Here is a 21,359-nt window from a genome sequence, read left to right on the forward strand (position 1 = left end):
AACTCTAATTTCCCTTGCTTCATATGGTGACCGGCAAGTATTCCTCGGCGACTTTCGTCGTTCAGCGCGCTGAAATCAGTCACCGCTGCCGTGGGGTCTGTTTACGATCGCCATTCATACACAGCAGAGCCACAAACAGCATCACCTTTCCGAGAACCGCTATTGTTACTGAGTTTGCTGAAGAACAGCCGCCAGCGAGATCGACAATAATAGCCGCGGGTGCACTGAGCCATGAAAGGCGCTGACAAGTGCCGCCAGATTGAGAGGAGACTTACACCGCAGTGGAGGGCGTAGTAAGTGCGTGCGTGCTACAGGCGGGTGAGTCAGCTCCAGCTCCAGCCCTCCCCCCCGAGCAGTGCGTGGCACGCACCTGCCACGTACCGGTACCAGCAGCTCTAGGGCGCACACCTTGCCCTTCTGTACAGGTGGGGACAACGCACCGTGACTTACCAGACGCCGCACCGCCAAGGGCGTACCCAGCAGGAACAAGGAAGGCCAGTTACGTCCCTCCATTCTAGATTAAAACATCTTCGCAAATCGAATTCGCGTCCCGCTCCATCAAATGAACAAACGTGTTGTAAAGGGCCAAACTTTTCGACCCACTCTGTTCCTGGAGAGTTGAGTGACGTTTGGTGCATTTTTAAGTGATATCCTCAACGTATTACGATCTAAGAAGTCAATGACACTGCACAACATAGTGTTTGTTTTGTCTGTTGCATGGCACCAAGCGAGAGCCGAGGATACCTCCTTCGTATACTTCCTTTTTAGCGAGACTGACTCGCGGCAACAGCGGTAAATCTACCGGCCGACGGCCATTCAGTCTTCCCTCTTTCTTGACATACAATATGTGAAATAATGCCAAATCCTGGTAAAATTAAAATGTTAACTTCTGGGGGACAGCAGACAGGAGAAGGTGCTGTCGGATTCGTCTGCGTAGATGATATTGAATTACAGTACAGTGTGAAGAAATCGAAAAAAAAAAAAAAAAAAATGGTCGTTCGAAGTGCAGATTCAGCGCGTAGGGATGACAGAACGTTCAGTGAAATTAAAAGTAAAGATGTCGATATGGTGGAATTATAATGTTAAATACAGAGGAGAGTATGAATAGACGGAAATAATACACTACACGTCTCTACGAGGGGAACTTACAGTCTGCTGACGTGATAGAAGAAGTGGAAGTCAATTTGCAAGACAGCAGGTATATTATTAAGCGGCCCTCAGACGTTCAATAATAATTTGAAACCATGTTGACGTGCATTACTAAAAGCCCTTAAAATATTATCAGTATTGTCAATACACACTGAACGTGAGAGGTCAAATATTTACGGCTTGATAATTTTCTCGATTCAGATGTTGGCAGAGCTTCATGAACCACCAACCACACAGAGTTAGTGTGCACTGTTCGTGTTTTCAATTCACCTTTGTGCATATCATGTCTCATATGCAGTTTCTGTAGTAGTTTTTAACTCAAAACAATTTTAAAGGGGCTATGACAGGTTAATCATTGTAATATCTCTTTAGGGTGGTCAACGGAGGGTTCTCTGTGACATTGCTTACTCTATTAATATGAGAATATGCTGTAGGTTCGTGAATTACATAACAAATTGGAAAAGAACGCTTCCACTTCGAAAAATACGTCACATATCTGCAATGACTGGTAATAGGTCTGCGAAATACGGTTCAATTTCACCACCTCATCACGAAATCACAAATAATAATAATAATAATAATAATAATAATAATAATAATAACGTTAACTACCTGAACCTATCCTTGCTAGTCAGATATAATTGCTGAGAGCTTTCAATGCAGTTTTACTAATTGTGTTTGCTAATATTACGGAATCCTATTCTTGACAGTCAGATATGATTCCTTGAGAGCTTTCAATACCGTTTTACTAATTGTGTTTTTACTAATATTACCGTCCTGCGGACTCTGCCATTTGTCACCCCCACTCCTGCATTGGAAAACTTTTTCTTTTCTCCAGTTTGACAACGCGTGTTGGTGTCGGCGGTCCCTCCCCTAGGCGCCTGCCTCCGAACGGTGCGGTGCACCCACGTGCTTTTCTCAGGTGATGTAACATCTAGCGAGGACCAATACATTTACAGCAGCTTACAATACAATTTAAAATTAATGGAGTCAAAGTCCATCAAACGTCAATAGTAAAAACATACCTTCGTGCTAGATTAACAGTCAGCTTACACCACTAAGCGGAGAGGCATTCTACATACTGTCAATTGCATAGCTGTTCGCCGTACCAAAGCTTCGACACTGAAAATAGTCGTCTATAGAGGAGCGGGAAGACCGAAGCGTTGCCATAGAAATACAAACTAAATCGCCTTACGCAATAGGTTGTGTCAGACCATGAGAAGCAACCCGCGTCAGAACCTTCCATTAGTGAGTTGAATCAATAACGTCCACAGTTCGTCCTATCCGTGCTGGCGAGCCACGGTGGGCGGTCCTTGGACGGAACCTTACACGATCTACACCGCTGACCATCTAAGAACGACCGCGTAAAACTAAGTGTTCGCTGACGATGCAGCCATCTTCAGCCACAGCATGGATGACAACATACTCCAAGATCGATTGTTGCTCGCCTCTGACAAAATGCACACTAGGGCCGTTAAGTGACCGTCGAGACGTAGTCTTTGGTAGTTAATCGCCGAACCATACCTTCAGCATTGCCACGCTTCGACATCACAGGTATCCCTGTTCTGTGTGGTGAGATCTTGGCTCGCACTCGACCGCCATCTCACATGGCGCCTGCACATACGTGACACCACTAACAATACAGACCGTCGACTCGGCAAGTTGTAGCCATTAATGAGTCCGGATTCCTACCTACCACCGCATCTTTTTATCACGTTGTGAAGGGCTCTGCTCCGCCCTATACTGGAAGTCGATCCGCCGAAATGCACATACAGACGTTACTAAGAATTGGGAACAGAGCACTGAGATTAACTCTCAACCTACGAAGGACCTTACCGACAGGCCAGCTGTGCGACATGCATAATAGTCGGACGTCTAACAGGCCGTTTTACAGTAGCCGCCCACGTCTACTAAGACAGAACGCGGCGGCCTAACAACGCGAAGATTCAGGCGGTAGGCGGGAAAATTCAGCGTAGCGTCCATAAAAGATGGTCACAACAACTGGCGGCAATGCAGCTGCAACCGACAAGACCATCTAGATAAAGAAGACTATCGTAGGTGACGCACCCAGGAAAAAGCAGCGAAAAATTGCAGGAAAAGCATTTAAATGTTGCGAGCTACAAAAACAGCCGGAGAATTGCCCATAACTCCGTGAAGATGCGTGGCAGCAGTGAACTACCCCTTTAACTGACAGGATTCTTCTTTCGTCTTTCGCAGTGTAGGCAGCAGGTCAAGAGTCAATGCCGGCAAATAAGTGAAAAATGTTGATCAGCTGAGTGCCTATTATTGTGACAACCAGCTTTGTCCAAACCCAGCTGAAACACAACTGTGTGCGTTTTTTAGCACAATCGGGAACATCGGAAACTCCACATAACAAGGCAACGGATACATTTAGTAAATAAGATCCATTGAAAATACGTGGGAGTAACTCTATATCCTAATCTGACCTACATGCAGCATAGCAAGAACACGAGAATGAAGTTGGAAGCCAGAAATAATATTCTTCGCAATACCAGAGGTAGCACGTGGGGCTCTTAACCACAAACCCGAGGACTGACAGCACTAACAACATGTTGCAATGCTGGAGATTACGGGTGCCCAGACTGGTACAAATCTACCCCCGCAAACTTAGTGGACGAGGTGCTAAAAGAAACGTGTAGGTTGTTTCAGACCTGTGCCACTTTTGAACCTCTACCAACTCGCTGGGATAGTACCACTAGATATTCGTTTTTCAGTAGCTCCCAATGCGGGGAGAACGAATCAGGCTCATGAGAAAATCATCCACTACCTGCGAACGTTCCAACAGCTCCAAGGTTGAGATCCAGAAGAAGTTTCTTCAAGGCTGTTTCAGGCACACAAACAGTAGCAACTACAGCAAGAAAATGGTTGTGAATCTCTCGACTTGAGAATAATTCTGCCCGCCCCTCCCTTCGGAAGCCCCCCGGCCTGGGCATGATGGACTGAGTGGAGGTCACTCAACAGTTGGTAGATCCTGGAGTAAACCTGCGGAAATGGTACTTTCCTGTGGGTTCCACCACTTGTGACTGCACAGAGCCACAGACCATGAGCAGCTATTGGATTGTCAACTATCCCCCGCATTTTGCACAGGAGGAACTCTTCTCCTCAGGACACCGCGTGCAGTCGAAGTTGCTAGACTTTCATCTGTCGTATCCCGGGAGGGAGTAAGAAAAAAGCGAGACGCAACAAGGGACATCACCTCGGTCGATGAATTCGGTGGGGTTAACTGGTGGTGGGCCGCTTGCTGATTCCCTGGCCGCGACTGAAAAGTAAGCTTTGAATGCTGCAGAGTAGGTCTCGGTAGGACTACTTGAGAAACAGGGTGGAATGTCCCTCCTGGTTCCCATCTATAACCGACTGACTATTTTTTAAGTCTGCTACGTGTCTCTCATTGGCCAGGGTAAGTACAATAGCGTAAGTCCGGTTCCCGCTGACGAATGTCGTTGAGAAGGCGTCATCGGTTCATTGCTGGTACTGCACTCTCACCGAGAGGGTAGAAGGGCCCTATTTATACGGCTTCTTTTGCAGACTGCCCTCCAGAATGGCTCCGTGACGACGTGCTGTGAATGGCTGTTTTAGAATATCAACTCGTTGCCACCTTGTAAACTATGGGAACCTAGTCATGTAGACCGCAGTTGCGTGCCACAAGAGCGGCAGAGCCAGCATCCGTTATGGAGTCTGTTGTGTACATAGTTCCGCATAGTCAGCGCGTACACAACTTTCCCACTAGAGCGCGCCCTGCTAAGCACAACAGCGCAGGCGCAGGGCTCCTCCGTCTCCGCACTACGAGATGGCGCTGTCTTAGAGACGGACCAAAATCTGCTTCCGCCGATCCGCGTATTAATATGTAACGCAGCCAATGAGATTGCTGCTAACGTAGAACCTTTTCTCCTCGCGGATCACATTCGCGCAGTGATACCTGAACGCGCGAGGTATTACAACGAGTGTAAAGACCTCCGATTAGTCAGTCTGCATTTCCCTGCATTAGTCTGTACCAGTCTATAGTCAAGTTTCAGTCTGCGCCTAATAAGATTACCATATTCCTGTACATAGCCATGAAGATAAATGAATAGACACTTTGTCAAGTATCAATGTGAGAATAAGATTAACGTACCAAGACCAAAGGAATTCAGACTGTCAATTGTAAACAGCATCCAGAATCAAGTTACGTAATGTCTATGCCTTTTTATTATTTTAATAAATGTGTGTGAAAATTAATCAAGTTCTGTTTAAAGTTGGTCACCGTCAATCTGCTACTCTAAGCGATCAAGTGGCATTTCTATCGTCTGACCTAAGGGCACAAGATAAACACGCCACGATAAGACCACGAGACATATTACTGACACTCGCCTACTTCGTTAGAGCGACTAGTCAAATAATCTGATGGTGTGTGTACCGAAGGTCTTACAGTACGCACACCACAGAGTCCAAATACTGGTTCGCCGCTTCCGGCGTTGAAACTATTAGCCTACTAGCACTGGCCAAGAATTGCTGCATAATACGGAATATTTTGACATTCACAACAGATCAAGAGTATTGTACCTTAGTAATTCCTTCAACTGTTTGTAATGGTAAATACCATGTATTGAATTTGTTTTCTGATTCGAGTAAGTGAGGAGTACCTGGCAGCAGGGCGCTGGCGGGTGTGTGGCGGGGGCGGCAACGGAGGCGGCGGCAGCGGCGGCGACCAGCTGCTGGTTGCTGGAGGCCCAGCTGCCCGGCGACGACGGCCGGCTGGGCGGCGCCAGCACCGCCGTCGAGGACGTCGCCGTCGTGCCCGCCGACGACGAGCCCTCCGACGCAGTCATCGTCGACGACGACACCCACACCGACGCCAGCTCCAGCTGCTGCGGCTGCGGCTGTGACGGCGACGACCTCCCGGTGTCGTTGCCGGAAGCCTGGACACCGAACACCATCTCTCAGCTAACACACACTCATCCACTTACACCTCAAAAAATATGTTGTGTACTCGGGACAGGTTAATGTGTGACATGACTTCTGAAATTTTCCAGGCGTATTTCTTCTTCTAATAATTTCCGGGTATGCAGCCGGATCCCGTCGCATTCTGCCACGATATTTCGCCCAGAGACGTCCGGCCATCATCAGGTGAATACACAACTACTGAAGAGCCCAGGTGCATTATGCCGAATCTCGCGCATGCGAAGGTGCTGGCATCCTACAGCGCATGCGTGGGTTGTACGTGCTGCCCTCGGTAGTGAAAGTAAAAGATCATCTAGTTATTGATTATCGAATGATGCCGTCGATTCCGCTGTGATTGTATAATTTTAATAACAGGATTTCAATTTTTATCCAGCTTAAAGCCGTTGTCACGATTTATAACATTATCGGCAAGAAGTATTTCCACTGATTCTTTGATTACAGAACCCCAAAATCCGGAAACCGGAGCTAAAATTTTTGTTCCATTGTTTTCCATTATTGAACGTCCTAAAGAAATACAGTGCTCTGCTACTGCCGATTTTGACGGTTGCTGCAGACGGGTGCATCTTTCATGTTCTGTACATCGTTCATGGACAATTCTTGTCGTCTGGCCAATATATGCAGAGCCACATTTACAGGGAATTTTGTAGGCGCCTGCTTTCTTCAGTTGTAAATCGTCTTTAACGGTTCTTTGCTGGTGGACGGAAGATAACCTCGATTTTATTTTTCTTCAGTAATCTGCCTATTTTCGACGACACATTCCCGGCGTATGGAAGGAACGCAGTTGATTTAAAGTCTTCATCAGCGTCCTCAGTGCGTTACTTCTTGTTATGACAGTTGCGCATGGTCTTCACGCCAAATAAGGAAGTGTAGCCATTCTCTTTAAAAACCTTCTCCAAGTGTTCTAATTCTGCGTGGAGGTTTTCATCATCCAATATTACATGCGCTCGATGTATTAAGGTACTGACAAGGGAACCTCCCCATCACCCCCCCCCCCCCCCTCAGATTTAGTTATAAGTTGTCACAGTGGATAGGCCTTGAAAAACTGAACACAGATCAATTGAGAAAACAGGACGAAGTTGTGTGGAACTGTGAAAAAATAAGCAAAATATACAAACTGAGTAGTTCATGGTAAGATAGGCAACATCAAGGACGAACTGTGTAATAGGCGCAGTGGTCCTGTGGTTAGCGTGAGCAGCTGCGGAACGAAAGGTCCTTGGTTCAAGTCTTCCCTCGAGTGAGAAGTTTAATTTTCTATTTTCAGACAATAATCAAAGTTCAGGCACTCACACATAATCAACTTCGCTCTCCAAAATTCCAGGACATGTTCAGATTTGCTTGGACTTATGCAGGATTTGACGGTCTACACACGGAAAACTTTGAAAACGTTAAAAACATACGTTTTGACAGAGCACGGGGAAAACTGTGTGACTGTGAAACTGTTGCATTCATTTGTTACAGTTTATGTGACAAACTCTTGTGTTTTCATCACTTTTTGGGAGTGATTATCACATCCACAAGAAAACCTAAATCGGTCAAGGTAGAAGAATCTTTTTGCCCATTCGCCAAGTGTACAAGTTAGGTGGGTCGACAACATATTCCTGTCATGTGACGCACATGCCGTCACCAGTGTCGTATAGAATATATCAGACGTGTTTTCCTGTGGAGGAATCGGTTGACCTATGACCTTGCGATCAAATGTTTTCGGTTCCCATTGGAGAGGCACGTCCTTTCGTCTACTAATCGCACGGTTTTGCGATGCGGTCGCAAAACACAGACACTAAACTTAATACAGTGAACAGAGACGTCAATGAACGAACGGACAGATAATAATTACGCAAAAATAAAGAAAGTAAAATTTTCACTCGAGTGAAGACTTGAACCAAGGTCCTCTCATTCCGCAGCTGCTCACGCTACCACGGGACCACGGCGCTCCTGAGCTCCCACTCTCCATGATGTTGTCTATGTGGCCCATGGACTACTCAGTTTGTATATTTTGCTTATTTTTTCACAGTTCCACACAACTTCTTCCTGTTTTCTCAATTGATCTGTGTTCAGTTTATCAAGGCCTATCCACTGTGCCAACTTATAACTAAATCTGAGGGGGGTGCGATGGGGAGGTTCCCTTGTGAGAACACCGGCTGTTTGTGCTGGGTGATGGCAGCTTGACGCCTGGAGATACAGATCTGTGAGAGTCGGTTTCCTGTACAAGAATGTCCTAATGACCAATCATTTTTACGGCGTGCTAGCACGTCTAGAAATGGTAAAGTGCCATCTTTTTCAATCTCCATCGTGAATTTGATGTTCTCATGTAATAAGTTTAAGTGATTAAGGAATTTCTCCAGTTCCTGTCTGCCATGAGGCCATACAACAAAAGTATCATCTACTTGCCGCCAGAAGGCTGTAGGCCTTAAAACAGCAGACTCAGGTGCTTTCTCCTCAAAATTCTCCATAAAAACTTATTCAGTGCAGAACTGACGGCCTTGTTTGAACATATCTCCTCAACGTACTTTTTATTCAATGACGAATTCTTTGAACAAACAGATGGCGTCGCCATGGGGAGCCCTTTGTCCCCTGTGGTAGCTAATCTTTGGGACATTCAAAAAATTTGGCTGCAGTTTCTGGATTTTTGGATTCTGTAATCAAAGAATCAGTGGAAGTACGTCTTACCGATAATCTTATAAATCGTGATAACGGCTTTCAGCTGGATAAAAATTGGAATCCTGTTATTAAAATTATACAATCACAGCGGAATCGACGGCGTCATTTGATAATCAATGACTTGATGATCTTTTACTTTCAACGGCGAGGGCAGCACGTACAACTCGGCTATGCCGCGCACGTCAACACCTGACGCATGCGCTGTAGGATGCCAGTACATTTCGCATGCGCGAGATGTGGCATAAATACCGCGACTGCACCTGGGCTCTTCAGAAGTTTTGTACTCACCTGATGATGGCCAGACGTCTCTGGGCCGAAATATCGTTCCAGAATGTCGACGGGATCCGGCTGCATACCCGGAAATTATTAGAATAATGTATGGCAGTCCGTGACTGAAGTCTAACCTCACTTAGTACCCATTCTACTGTTACTGTTGCTCTACTGACAACAAAACATTCCGCACTTCCTCCTTTATTGGCCGATTCGCCTCTCGTGACATCTACTGGTCAATTCCGCCTTATATGGGGGTGTCCGGATGCTTTTGATCAATACCGTAGATGCGTCAAACTGCACCAGACCCCAACAACTCCAATCTTCCCATGTGTCTACCCTACTACTGATTCTTTCTTACATTTAATATCGCTTTTTCGTACTGCCCTTAAAATATTTATAAACTCCGACGTTATAGGTAACCCACGTTTACCAATAATCTCTTAATTTCATGCCATTTTCTCTCTCTTTTTCTCTAAGCACCATATACCGACAGAAAAAAAATCGTATCAGTCGACACTGTCTAAAGCCTTACGAGAATCTTAGAAGACGTAATTTACCAGCTCACTTGTAACCACTACTTGCGAGGTCTCTGAATACACCGAGGTGCTTTTCATAAGAAAGGCTTCTCCTGAAATTGTACCGATTCCTTGAGAGAATCCAGTATTCGTCAGGAATACGTACTAGGGTCATGCAAGAGACGAACGTTAGCGATATTTGTCTATAATTTTCTTCATTCCACGTAAAATCTGTTAGGATTACGTCTTAAGCATGTTCGTTCTGAGTAGCCCTCATTGGTTTGCAATACCAGGAGACGGGAAACTGCTTATCGTTGTTCCCGTTCATTGACTTTACAGACGAATAGAACTGCCTAGTTTTTTCTAATAGATCCTTCGCCAAGATCTGATTGATAAACTTTTTGTATCTTTCACAGATAGCCATCTTACTGATGCAATTACTGCAATTTCTTTTTATCTCATCAATTTCCCTGCGTTATGTCTAGTGAGAGAGAAGCATGCATGAAGTTGTCTGGCTCAGTTATATAGAGGCTCTGAGTCATTCCGCCATTTAGAGTTATCTAGAAGAAGAACGCGGTATCTCGCGAGAAATGGCAAGAGCACAAGCACTCACTATTCCAAGTACTCACGATATTGCATTAAAAGGAAAGCAACGAGCTCTCTACTCCATTCCAGACCAATATAAGATCTTAATGTATACACAACGCGTGTTACGTGAAATTTGCTGAAAGCACTAAGGCATTGGTTTTCCGTAGGAGGTGCCTTAGATTTCAATAGGGAAAAGCTGCACCAGTTCCCAGGCTTCCAGTTTAAGATAACACTAGAGCCAGCACTTCCTTCACGGATGATTCTACAGCTTTTTTAATGCGCATTCCGCAAGCATCCGACCTCTCTCCGTATCATGGCCTTTTAAGTGTCGAGCTTATGCCGACAGGAAATCTTCCATCTCACTGGACAGACTAACCAGAGTCTGAATTTTTTCAACACTGTTACTAGAGCAACAATTCCAAGCACAGGACAAAAACACGATATCTGTGTGTGCCAACCATGTTTTATTCAGTGTTATGTGTACCTGGCACGAGCGAGATGTCAGTGAAAATGGATGTGCAGTGTGGAAGTAAACTAAGAAGCTCTTTGTAGCCGGTTTGATACAAAACGTCTGCAATATGTAAAGACTCATTGTTGAATCTTACTATATTTTTATTGGGAAAGATTTAATATATTTACACAAAATCTATTTTCTAATTAAACTACCTTCTCGTCAAATTATAAAGTATAATAAGTCGCCGGTACAGTTCTCAGTCGTTGGTATGTTCAGTTTCGTGAACAGTTGATTGGGGTCACCGACAACGAACAAATTTGACACTAACTATGATGGCAGAAGACTTTTCTTCGTATACAGAACTTAACGGATGGGTTTCAAATCGATGCTCCCATCGAAGAGCTGCTTCAAATGAACATTTGAGAAGTTTGTTCTGACGTGTAATTTTGTAGTCATGTTTCCTGTCACTCTGTTTAGTTAGAATCTCTTTTACAACATATATGTACGAACGGGACGAGGATGTTAATGTCTTCCTATAATCAGGGCTCATTGCTCATATTCCAGTGGTAGATGACATATCTGCTACTCCCTTTTGTCGTAGTAGCTTAATATTTTTCAGATTACATGTGGTTCTTAGATAGAAGTTATCAGCAAAAATCCCTATCAGTCATTTTATGTCCATCTGATGCTTAGTTTATTCCACTCTGCGGAAGAACCAGAAATTAACGCAAATGGGTTTCTTTGTGTCAATTGTTGACAAATGACCTAGCAGGAATTGAAAATACGAGACTGTATTATAAATCAAATACTGTGAAGATACCTAAAGTTTCCGGAATCTAGCCAGTTGCAATTGACAAACAGAGATGCAAGTTGATCTAGTAAATTGCTTGTACTAAGATTTTAATGTCGCTTTCGAAGAGTGCGCTCCGTCTTCTCTCTTCTGCTTTTTGTGATTTAGATTCTACGACAAGGAAGCTCTACGGTACTTTTGTAGCCGTAAACTAGTATCTGGATGCTCAGGCTTTCGGACATATATTACATTGTAAATCGTTCAGCTACATTCTATAAATTTTGGGTACTGCTGTGACTTCCAGAAGATACGAGTCGTAGTCATACACTCAGGGGACGCCACACGGCATGGCCAGCCTCCAGAGGGGCGCAACATAGTTAAGTGCGGACGTCATAGAGGGCACGGACACACAAGACTGACTATTTTATGCATCCGCTGTAGTCACTCAAATAGTTGCGATGTCTACATCCATCCGCCAAAAGTGAATATAGGAGGACACGCGGCTCCTCTCAAGTCATATCTGCAGTATCAACACAGTATCCGGAGTAGCAGTAGTGCCTGAAGACTGCACAAGGACCGTGTCTTAGTCGCCGCAAAGAGAACTGGACATTCTACAAGTGATAGTAGATATCGTTCACTGGATTCAGGAATAGACCAGAGTAAAAACTATCAGTGCAAGCGATAACTGCATAGTACCAACGCCCTAACTTCGTACTGAAGTTAAGTGGTGTCTTTTTTTTAAAAAAAATAAATTATTAGAAGCCATTGCCAATCTGTGTTACCATGTATTTCTGTTTCGCTGTCGCCTAATCTATTTGGCCCTACGACAGGTCTATGTAGTTGCTCCCTATAGCAAACCCACTGCATAAGAGCAACTACTTTCGGTGAAAGTGGGCACTCTTCCTGCCAAGTTTATGTTTGCCACCAAGAATTGGTGAATACAAGAAGCACATTGATGCTTAGTGGTTTTTATAGGAAGACACAACAGTTAAGACTTTTTTGCTTCAAGCGTGAAGTGCGAATTTTTCTCCATTTGAAACTTCTTATAATGAATGTGGGCATGTAAACGGAAAACTTTGTCGTGCGAAAATAATAAAGTTTTGTGAAACAAGGCAAGAAAGGAATTAGTTTAGTTAATGTAGAAACAGTAAGATGAAGTCGTTCGTATCCGAACAGTTCTCAAATACGAGCGAAAAATAGATTTTAAGGCTTGTGGTCATGCCGATAAACATTAACCAATGTTGCGAAGCTCTTACTCCTTCCTCTTGGCCACCTTTCAATGGCTGTCTATGCATGAGTTATTGAAGCAAGTGCTCAAGGCTAAGCTCCATCTTGAGACATACGTAAGTTTGATTCCACGTAGACTTCGTTGCTGAATCAAACGTTTTGAGCGAACACTAGCCTACCAAAATGATAAGGCGCTCGTCTGTTTCGGAGAACCGAATCACTACACGAGATTGCGGGATGGTGCACGGGAAGAATGTCTGGAGCCTGCGCGAGACATGTGTGGCACGAAAAAATATTTCTGAGTTCGTCTAGCAACGTCAGCTCTATGAACTTTTTTCTGGCAGATACGAGTACACAGTCTTTCAAGCAGTAATTCCCACAGTAGTTGGTTGAACACAAGGCGCAGCGCTTAACCGACAAGTTGGGCCGAATAGCGCGGCCCTTAATAGAATTTCTTCTATTAGTTCGGCTTTGTAAATTCCCCTCATTTACAAGCCATTAAGAGAGTGGGTTGGATTTTTGTGAGCGAATTCGTTCGTTAATGAACCAATTACTATGAATTATTGCTAGAAAATTCAGCCTGCCATCTGCACCTTAAAGAACACTAGATTAATACCCTTGAGTTTTAACGGTCTTGATTCCAGTGACTGATCGGTGACGATGTAATCAATACACATCGGGGCTTGCCGCCTATTTGCGCCCGTGACTTCTGTTTGCTTAGATTAAAAGTCTCTTGCTTGGCTGTGCAGGTCGCCATGCCTCTCACAGTAATTTCTGTTACTGCGACCTACTTCTCTAGAACTGCGTCGTTGGTGAGATGTGTCATCGGCCGTATCATGTACGCATATATTTTGACTTAACGAGTCTGTCACACTATACGAGGCAACCCCCACTTCTGAAAGGCTCATTGTACTAAGAACAAGGCACTTTTTTTCCTTTTCACAAATCTTCAGTCTGTTCGCATACGTGGTCTGATACTCCGTACATTAGCGAACCTTTTTCCTAGGTGACAGCGCAGCCCTCTGCCGAAGACTAAGATATTCAAAAAACATCGCACCTACCAATCTTGGTTTTGTATATTAGTGTCGCACTTTTAGTGTCGATCCCGCCGCTGTGTTTACATTACTATGCACTGCTGCGCTCACTGACCTCTTTGGTTTCCTCGGAGAAGTGGACCGGCATGAGGTGGCTTTCTGCAGCTGTGATGCGCGCCGTATGTGGAGCAAGACTAAAGCGAGAACCCGCGCTGTGGATTAGCTCGAGGATGCGTTATCTGACGCCACTCGGCGATAACATCAGCATGACGGTAGCACCGCTATATTCCTCCTTGATAAGGACCAGCTTCCCGTAGTAAGGCAGCATCTCTCTACGTGCGTGTCGCAACACACTGGAATCTACATTTCATTAGGAGCTATCCGTGACGTCAGAGAGGACTGTCGGCGTTAATGGGTTTCAGTTTCCCAGCGCTTACAACGAAGGAGTCTTACGTCAACTGGCAGCATCCACAGAGTCCCTTCCATCATTTTGCTGGCAATATTCGCTGTTTACTGTTACGTTCGAAAGCACATGGTGGGGTACGAACACTTTGCTCTGCCCTAATAACCTTACTTTGAATACAACGGTTCGTAATCGCTACCCGTGGTGACTGATAAGACATCGTTACTGTAGATAGAACACGATCTAACAAAAGAATCTTGACATTCCATTGATTTCGGACGAATGAGTCCGTGTCCCCATTCTGCACTCACTGTAATTTACTAGACAAAATTATAGAGACGAACATCATCATGAGTAACATATTTATACAAGACATGAAGTTTTTCACCCGACTGTTTCTAAAAGTGTTCATTAAGATACTTACAGCCGAGGTGCTTCAAAAGTCTTAAATATATGGATTAGGTTTGCCATATGAAGAAAATGATACTATTGATAACTCTGTTGCTGACGAAACGTCTAAAAAAAATCCTTCGATATTTAAAATTATTTATTATTAAGTCCATGATTGCAAATTTTGTCCTTTAAATTGTTTCAAAGTGGAACACTGCGAAAATTTCATGCTTAGCATATGTCTCTAAAAAAAGCTTTATATGCCTGATACCCTCCAAAGAACAGATGATGAACTGTATCATCAGTCCTTATATACATGCATTAGACCAATGGTTCCCACGCTGGGGTAATTACTCCCCGAAAGGTAAAATGAAATTTTCTGAGCGTTCGACTGTGTTTCGGTCACGAAACTAAATTATTGTTAAAAGATCACTGTTATTATCACTATTTTCTAAGACCGTAATACTGCTTACGTAAGTTTCAGTTTTTACTTTTTTTCTTTTTAAATACACACTACACTCATACTGTGTAGTTTGCACTATGTGCCTGTAACAGGAAAAGTGACATATATGCAGTGCGTCCCAGGAGGAATGGTCACTACTCAGCGATACGACAGGAACGCTCATTTGAACAAGAAACTTCCTGTGGACATGTGCCTACTTACAATGCTTTTAGATAGAACAGTTTTAATGTCACTTTTGTACGTTTTTCTGGAATAACACTAAAGCTGTGGCCTCTAGAAAAAAACTTGTCGCACCACAAAATTAATCTGTATTAAATTACCTACAAAAAGGTGTTATTTACTTTTTCTGTAGTACTGGTAGTATGCGCGGAGAGAGAGAGAGAGAGAGAGAGAGAGAGAGAGAGAGAGAGAGAGAGAGAGAGGAGGGAAGGGGAGGGGGGGGGGGGGGGGGGGAAGAAGGATTACGAAATTTCGCGCGACGCTCATGCGCCGTAGCTTAGTAGTTTTTGTAGGGCAATTTGTAGTGGTTCCCGGACTTCATAGACCACAAGTGGCCTGTATCAAATGGTTCGTTTCGACTGCCTCTACATCGTTGTCGAACACAGAAAAAATGCCAGAGTATTGAATAATACAGAAAATAAATCACAATGTACATTATGTGTATCCCGGAAACCATTCGGAATAGAACATATGTCCGTCTGAAATTTTTTGCTTCAGATGATTGTCTCTGTCATATGACTGAACACCGACCATTTCTTCTGGGACACCTTTTATATCATATATGCTTAAATATCCCTTGAAATAGCCTTCTCCGATTTCTAGGTAGTTCTCGCAACAGACCAAAAATTGCTGCATTGTTCGCTTTGTAACAATAAACGAGTGAATTGACAACACAATACACCAGCAACTGTATGATTATTATTACTATTGGCAGCCTGAAGTTTTCCGATTTCAGTAGTGTGGAATTCAGCAGTCAAGTGATTTACAGTCTTTGTGTATAGCGCATGCATTCTAACTTAGTTGACTTTAAATAAGGGCGCAGGGTGCGGGTGAAGGAAGTGCTGCTAGGAAGAATATTGGTTCAAAGGAATTATGTTTTGTAACAAGTGTCTTGCAATAAGTATCAATGTGGACCGATAGTTTTCTTTTCTGAGAAGGATATGTAGGTAGCATTCGTGATGCACTGCATCATTCTGAAAAGAAAAATATTGTTAGAAATAAGCATTACCAATTGTTCCATTGACTCAATAGCTCACGGTTTAATAAAATCCCTACATATTTATCTTTCATATTAAAAATGTAGGTGTTCAAGGTGTTGCCTTAGACACTAAGCAGCGTGGTACAGATGGGCCTAACAACATAGCGTTCAGGATTAGCATCACGTTCCCTTCACCGATGAGTGTCGCATATGTATTCAAGCAGACAATCGTCGGAGACGTGTTGGGAGGCAACCCAGTCAGGCTGAACGCCTTAGACACACTGTCCGGCGAGTGCAGCATGGTGGAGATCCCTGGTGTTTTGAGGTGGCATTATGTGCTCATGGAAGGCGCCGTAACGGCTGTACGATACATGAATGCCATCCTCCGACCGATGGTGCAACCATATCGGCAGCATACTGGCGACGAATTCGTCTTCATGGACGACGATTCGCGGCCCCATTGTGCACATCTTGGGAATGACTTCCTTCAGGATAACGACATTGCACGACTAGTGTGGCCAGCATGTTCTTCAGACATGAACCCTATCGAACATGCCTGGGATAGATTGAAAAGGCTGTTTATGGACGACGTGATCCACCAACCACTCTGAGGGATCTACGCCGAATCGCCGTTGAGGAGTTGGACGGTCTGGACCAAAGTGCCTTGATGAACTTGTGGATAGTATGCCACGATGAATACAGGCATGCATCAATGTAAGAGTACGTGCTACTGGTTATTAGAAGTCCCGGTGTGTACAGCAATCTGGACCACTACCTCTGAAGCCTCGCTGTATGACGGTACAACATGCAATGAGAGGTTTTCATGAGCAATAAAAAGGGCGGAAATGATGTTTATGTTGATCTCTATTCCAATTTTCTGTAGAGGTTCCGGAACTCTTGGAACCGAGGTGGCGCAAAACTTTTTTGATATATATATAGTGTGTGTGTGTGTGTGTGTGTGTGTGTGTGTGTGTGTGTGTGTGTGTGTGTGTGTGTTTTCGTTTACGTACAACTCCTGAACCACTATCATAATATTGTTATAACACATTTACTTGAAAAAGGACGTACACATGATTTTGTTAAAGAAGGGGTCAAATTTGTTAGAGAGGGGGTCAATTTTTATTTATTCTGGAAACATTTATTTATTTCTTAATGTTATGAACTTAACGGCTTTCAGGAAGTCTTTATAGAAATAGTATTTGTTCTACAAAATTAAGTAAGAAAAACGTTTCTTAACAAAACAATAAAGAGCGGCACTTACATTAAATCCAACGGCAAGTAATAATTGAACTGATTAAGAAAACAATAACTGAGATCAAGTAACGTAAAGCAGTTGGTCTTCACTGAAACGGGGATGGGTGTATTAATTACGACAAGCGTTGTACATTAAGCGAGGAACTTAGACTTAGAAATAGTTACGACAAAAACAGTAAATACAATAACGACCATAGCTGAAAAAGTGCATTGTTTATATTTCTTAGTGAGAAGTAGAGCGACTGGAAGTACATATGAATGTATCAGTTTGGGAGTCGTTTTTGTAAACGAGTCTAACACGTTCTCACAAGCGGATCGCGAAACTACGTACGCGTGTCGCCCTTATGGAAGATGCTTCGCAAAACTGGATAACTCATTGTCGCATATATACATCTGACGCGGGCGTATCACTCATTCGAGCAAACCGCAAACAGGAAGTTCCTTTCTACAGCAAGCGCACTGCGCTCCATTACGACTTGTAGGCCATGTACGCGTTTTGAGAAACCACGATACGTAAACGAGAAAGATTAGGAGGGAAGGTTTTTAGTCGAATACTGATGTCCCTAATGAGGGCTGCGGTTGTTTATTTTTGAGCAAAAGTAAATGTGAAAACGATTTCTCGGACACATTTGGACGGTTTTAAAATTAATACAGTAGTTTTGTGCCACCATTTGAGACGGGAGTCTGCCTCTTCACGCCAGGAGGAAAGAGCAGCCAAACGAGTGTATGGATCGGGTATGGTGGTCTAGAGTTTTGGCAAACAAAAGAATACAGTAATCTGAAGACTGACTTCGATGATGTTATAAACTGCGTTTGAGAATGATTGAATACGACAAAGAAGGGTGAGAGGAAGACACACCGTTTTTATTTTTATTTTTTTATTTTTTGAGAAACAAACATTTCATGATCGTAAAATACTACAATTGTGTTCTGAAAATATGCAAAAGAACATTTAATATGTAGTAAAACCACAGGAATAAAAAACTTTGAAAAAATGGTAAAGCACGTATCCTGGGAAGCTGAAGGTCGAGGTATCGAATCCCGGTTGCATAAATAATTTCTCAGTCTGCTTTTAACCTCTCGGTGATTTGAGGATCCGCCATAAACACGTGGTTCGGATTCCGCGTTTCACTCTGAGTCTCTTTCCCCAAGTTGTTAACTGGGATGCCCTAGGCATACTCAATTCGCCCAAGTGGTGTGTAATTTAAAGACTATTGCAACAGTTCACTGAGCAACGTATCATCATCATCATCATCATCATAGTGGTTGGATAGCAGGGATTTTGCACAACAAACAAGCCAGTTGATTTCAGCTCGTTACGGCTACTTTTTTCTGCGATGCAATTAACTGGCAATCTGATGATTAGTGTGGAGTAAAATGATGATGAAAATAAAAGCAACGTGAGTAGAGGCCACTATTGCAAAATGAAAAATCTGTCAGAAAGAAAAGGAAAAAAATTCCAACTGGGGGAGACCACTGTGGTCGACGTATAATGTGTTGGCACATGCGTCTTGTAACATAATCTAGCAGCCATTGCTTTCCATTTATCACTATATCTAAAGACGTGTTGTACAAAATGCGGTGATCTAAAGTAAAAAAATAACTGCATCTAAAATACACCAACAACGCCAGACCGAAAAAACTTTCACTTCATTGCGCTACTCGAAATTTACGCTCCTGCGTGGAGAGAAACGAATGGCCAGCACAAAAGCAGTAGAGAGAAGAGCCTGGAGACAACTGCCAAGTTTTGATTGTTGAAGCGAAGAGAAAAGAAAAGATCAAATTTTGCGTCGTCGTTGGAACATGCAGAAAGTGCAGATATTAAATCGATATACAGAAGAGAGACCGAAATACTTAGAATGTGGACTATAAAACCATTTGCGGTCTGAATAAAGCGTAAAAAGTTGTGCAGCTCGTTCAAACTCCTCACTACATTAGCCATACTGCTATACATATGGATGGATAAAAAAGTAAAATGTTTTCACGTAATAACAATCCACAAATGCAGAAAGTTGACGTCTTTTATTGTGCACATTTCTATACATATTCGCAGTGATGATCTTCGTAGCACGTTTATTTTAGAAATGATATGGCTTATACTGAAGTGACAAAAGTCATGGGATACCTCCTAATATCTCGTCGGACCCCCTTATACCCGGCGTAATGGTACGTGGTATGTACCCAACAAGTCGTTGGATTCCACCTGCAGAAATACTGAGCGATGCTGCTTTTGCAGTCGTCCATAATTGCGAATGTATTGGCAGTGCAGGATTTTTTGTACACGAACTGATCTCTCGATTATACCCCATAAATTTTCGATGGAATTCATGCCGGCCAATCTGAGTGGACAAATATTCGTTCGAATTGTCCACAATGTTCTTCAAACTAATCACGAACAATTGTGTCCCAGTCCCATGGCGCACTGTCATGCATAACAATTCCACCGTTGTTTGGGAACATGAAGTCAATGACTGGCTCGGTTCAGTTGGACAAGTTGTCTATGGGTTCGTAAGCCTGCGCCACACTAACCACACCATCAGGTCTTATCATCTGAGATCGGGATTCCTCCGTCCAGGCCACGGTTTTCCAGACGCCTAGGGTTCAGCCAGTATTGTCACGAGCCCAGCAGAGGCGCTACAGGCGATGTCGTGCTGTTAAGCAAAGGCACTCGAGTCCGTCATCTGCTGCCGTGGTCCATTAACGCCACATTTCAACTCACTGCGTTCGTCGTACGTCCCACACTGATTTCTGCGGTTATTTCACGCAGAGTTGTTTGTCTTATCACTGACACCTCTACGTGAACGACGCTGCTCTCGGTCGTTAAGTGAATACCGTCGGCCACTGTGTTATCCGTAGCGAGAGGTAATGCCCGAAATTTGGTATTTTCGGCACACTCTTCGCACGATGTATCTCTGAATACTGAATTTCATATCTATTTCCGAAATGTCCCCGTGGGTGTAGCTCCAACTACCAGTCCGCTTTCGGAGTCTTAATTCCCGTCGTGCCGCTATAATCACGTCGGGCACCCTTCCACATGAACCACCTGAGTACAAATGACAGCTCCGCCAATGCGCTACCCTTTTATACCGTGTGTACGCGATACTACTGCCTTCTTTATATTTGCATATCGCTAAAGCGTAACTTGTGTCACCTCTGGGTAAGTGATCGTCCTAATGTGCTTTACCTGTTTATGGAAACCTGTCAGAAGCAACGTCGGTCGACTAGCAGCAGTAGCAAATATGTGGACTCCAGTAACACTGATACGTGTGTGCTACGTGAGTAATAACTAATGACTGTAGTTAGAGCAATCAGGTGTAAACCATCTTACGTTGCTCTCTTACACAAACAACAGAAACGGGATACCTGCGTAAAGCATTTGTTTGCTGGAATAGATTACGTAACAACAAGAAACAAAACGGAGTAAATAAGCCCTACTGTTTACCGCAGCTTTGTAAGACTGCTGGCGCCAAACAATGTGTCACGCATTGCGTCAGAAAGACACTGTAATATTTTTCTTGTGGATCCGAAGCGACATTCGTTTCACGCAAGGAACAGCTCTGCACATGCTGGCAAATGACTTCGTATTCAGCTTGTCGTCGCCGTCGTCTTTAATCCAAAGACTGGTCTGCTGCTTTTCCCCCCGCTAGTCCATCCTGTGAAAGCACTTTGATCTTTAACTACTGTAACAAACTTCCATTTGACTGTACTTTCTGTAGTCAAACCTTTGTCTCCCTCAACAAATTTTACTACTCAGATTTCTCTGCAATGACACACGATTCTTCGCTGTCTCAGTGTGTGTCCTACCAATCGATCCTCTCTTTTAATCAAGTTGTGCCGGCTGGCCAGCCGGCCGGCCGGCCGAGCGGTTCTAGGCACTTCAGTTTGAAACCGCGCGACTGCTACAGTCGCAGGTTCGAATCCAGCCTCGGGCATGGATGTGTGTGATGTCCATAGGTTAGTTAGGTTTAAGTAGTTCTAAGTTCTAAGGGACTGATGACCTCAGA

General features: G+C 43.8%; 1 protein-coding gene across 1 annotated transcript in view; it reads right to left on the reverse strand.

Annotated features, from left to right (window-relative positions):
- LOC124794902 (sodium-dependent nutrient amino acid transporter 1-like) overlaps positions 1-21,359 on the reverse strand; it is a 139,142-nt gene that overhangs the window by 94,960 nt on the left and 22,823 nt on the right. The window contains exon 2 of the mRNA XM_047258602.1: positions 5,790-6,065. Within this exon, the coding sequence (XP_047114558.1) occupies positions 5,790-5,975 (186 nt within the window). The 5' untranslated portion in view covers positions 5,976-6,065. The remainder of the gene's footprint in view (positions 1-5,789; positions 6,066-21,359) is intronic.

Source organism: Schistocerca piceifrons, chromosome 4, assembly GCF_021461385.2.
Source record: "Schistocerca piceifrons isolate TAMUIC-IGC-003096 chromosome 4, iqSchPice1.1, whole genome shotgun sequence".
Lineage (NCBI taxonomy): Eukaryota > Metazoa > Arthropoda > Insecta > Orthoptera > Acrididae > Schistocerca > Schistocerca piceifrons.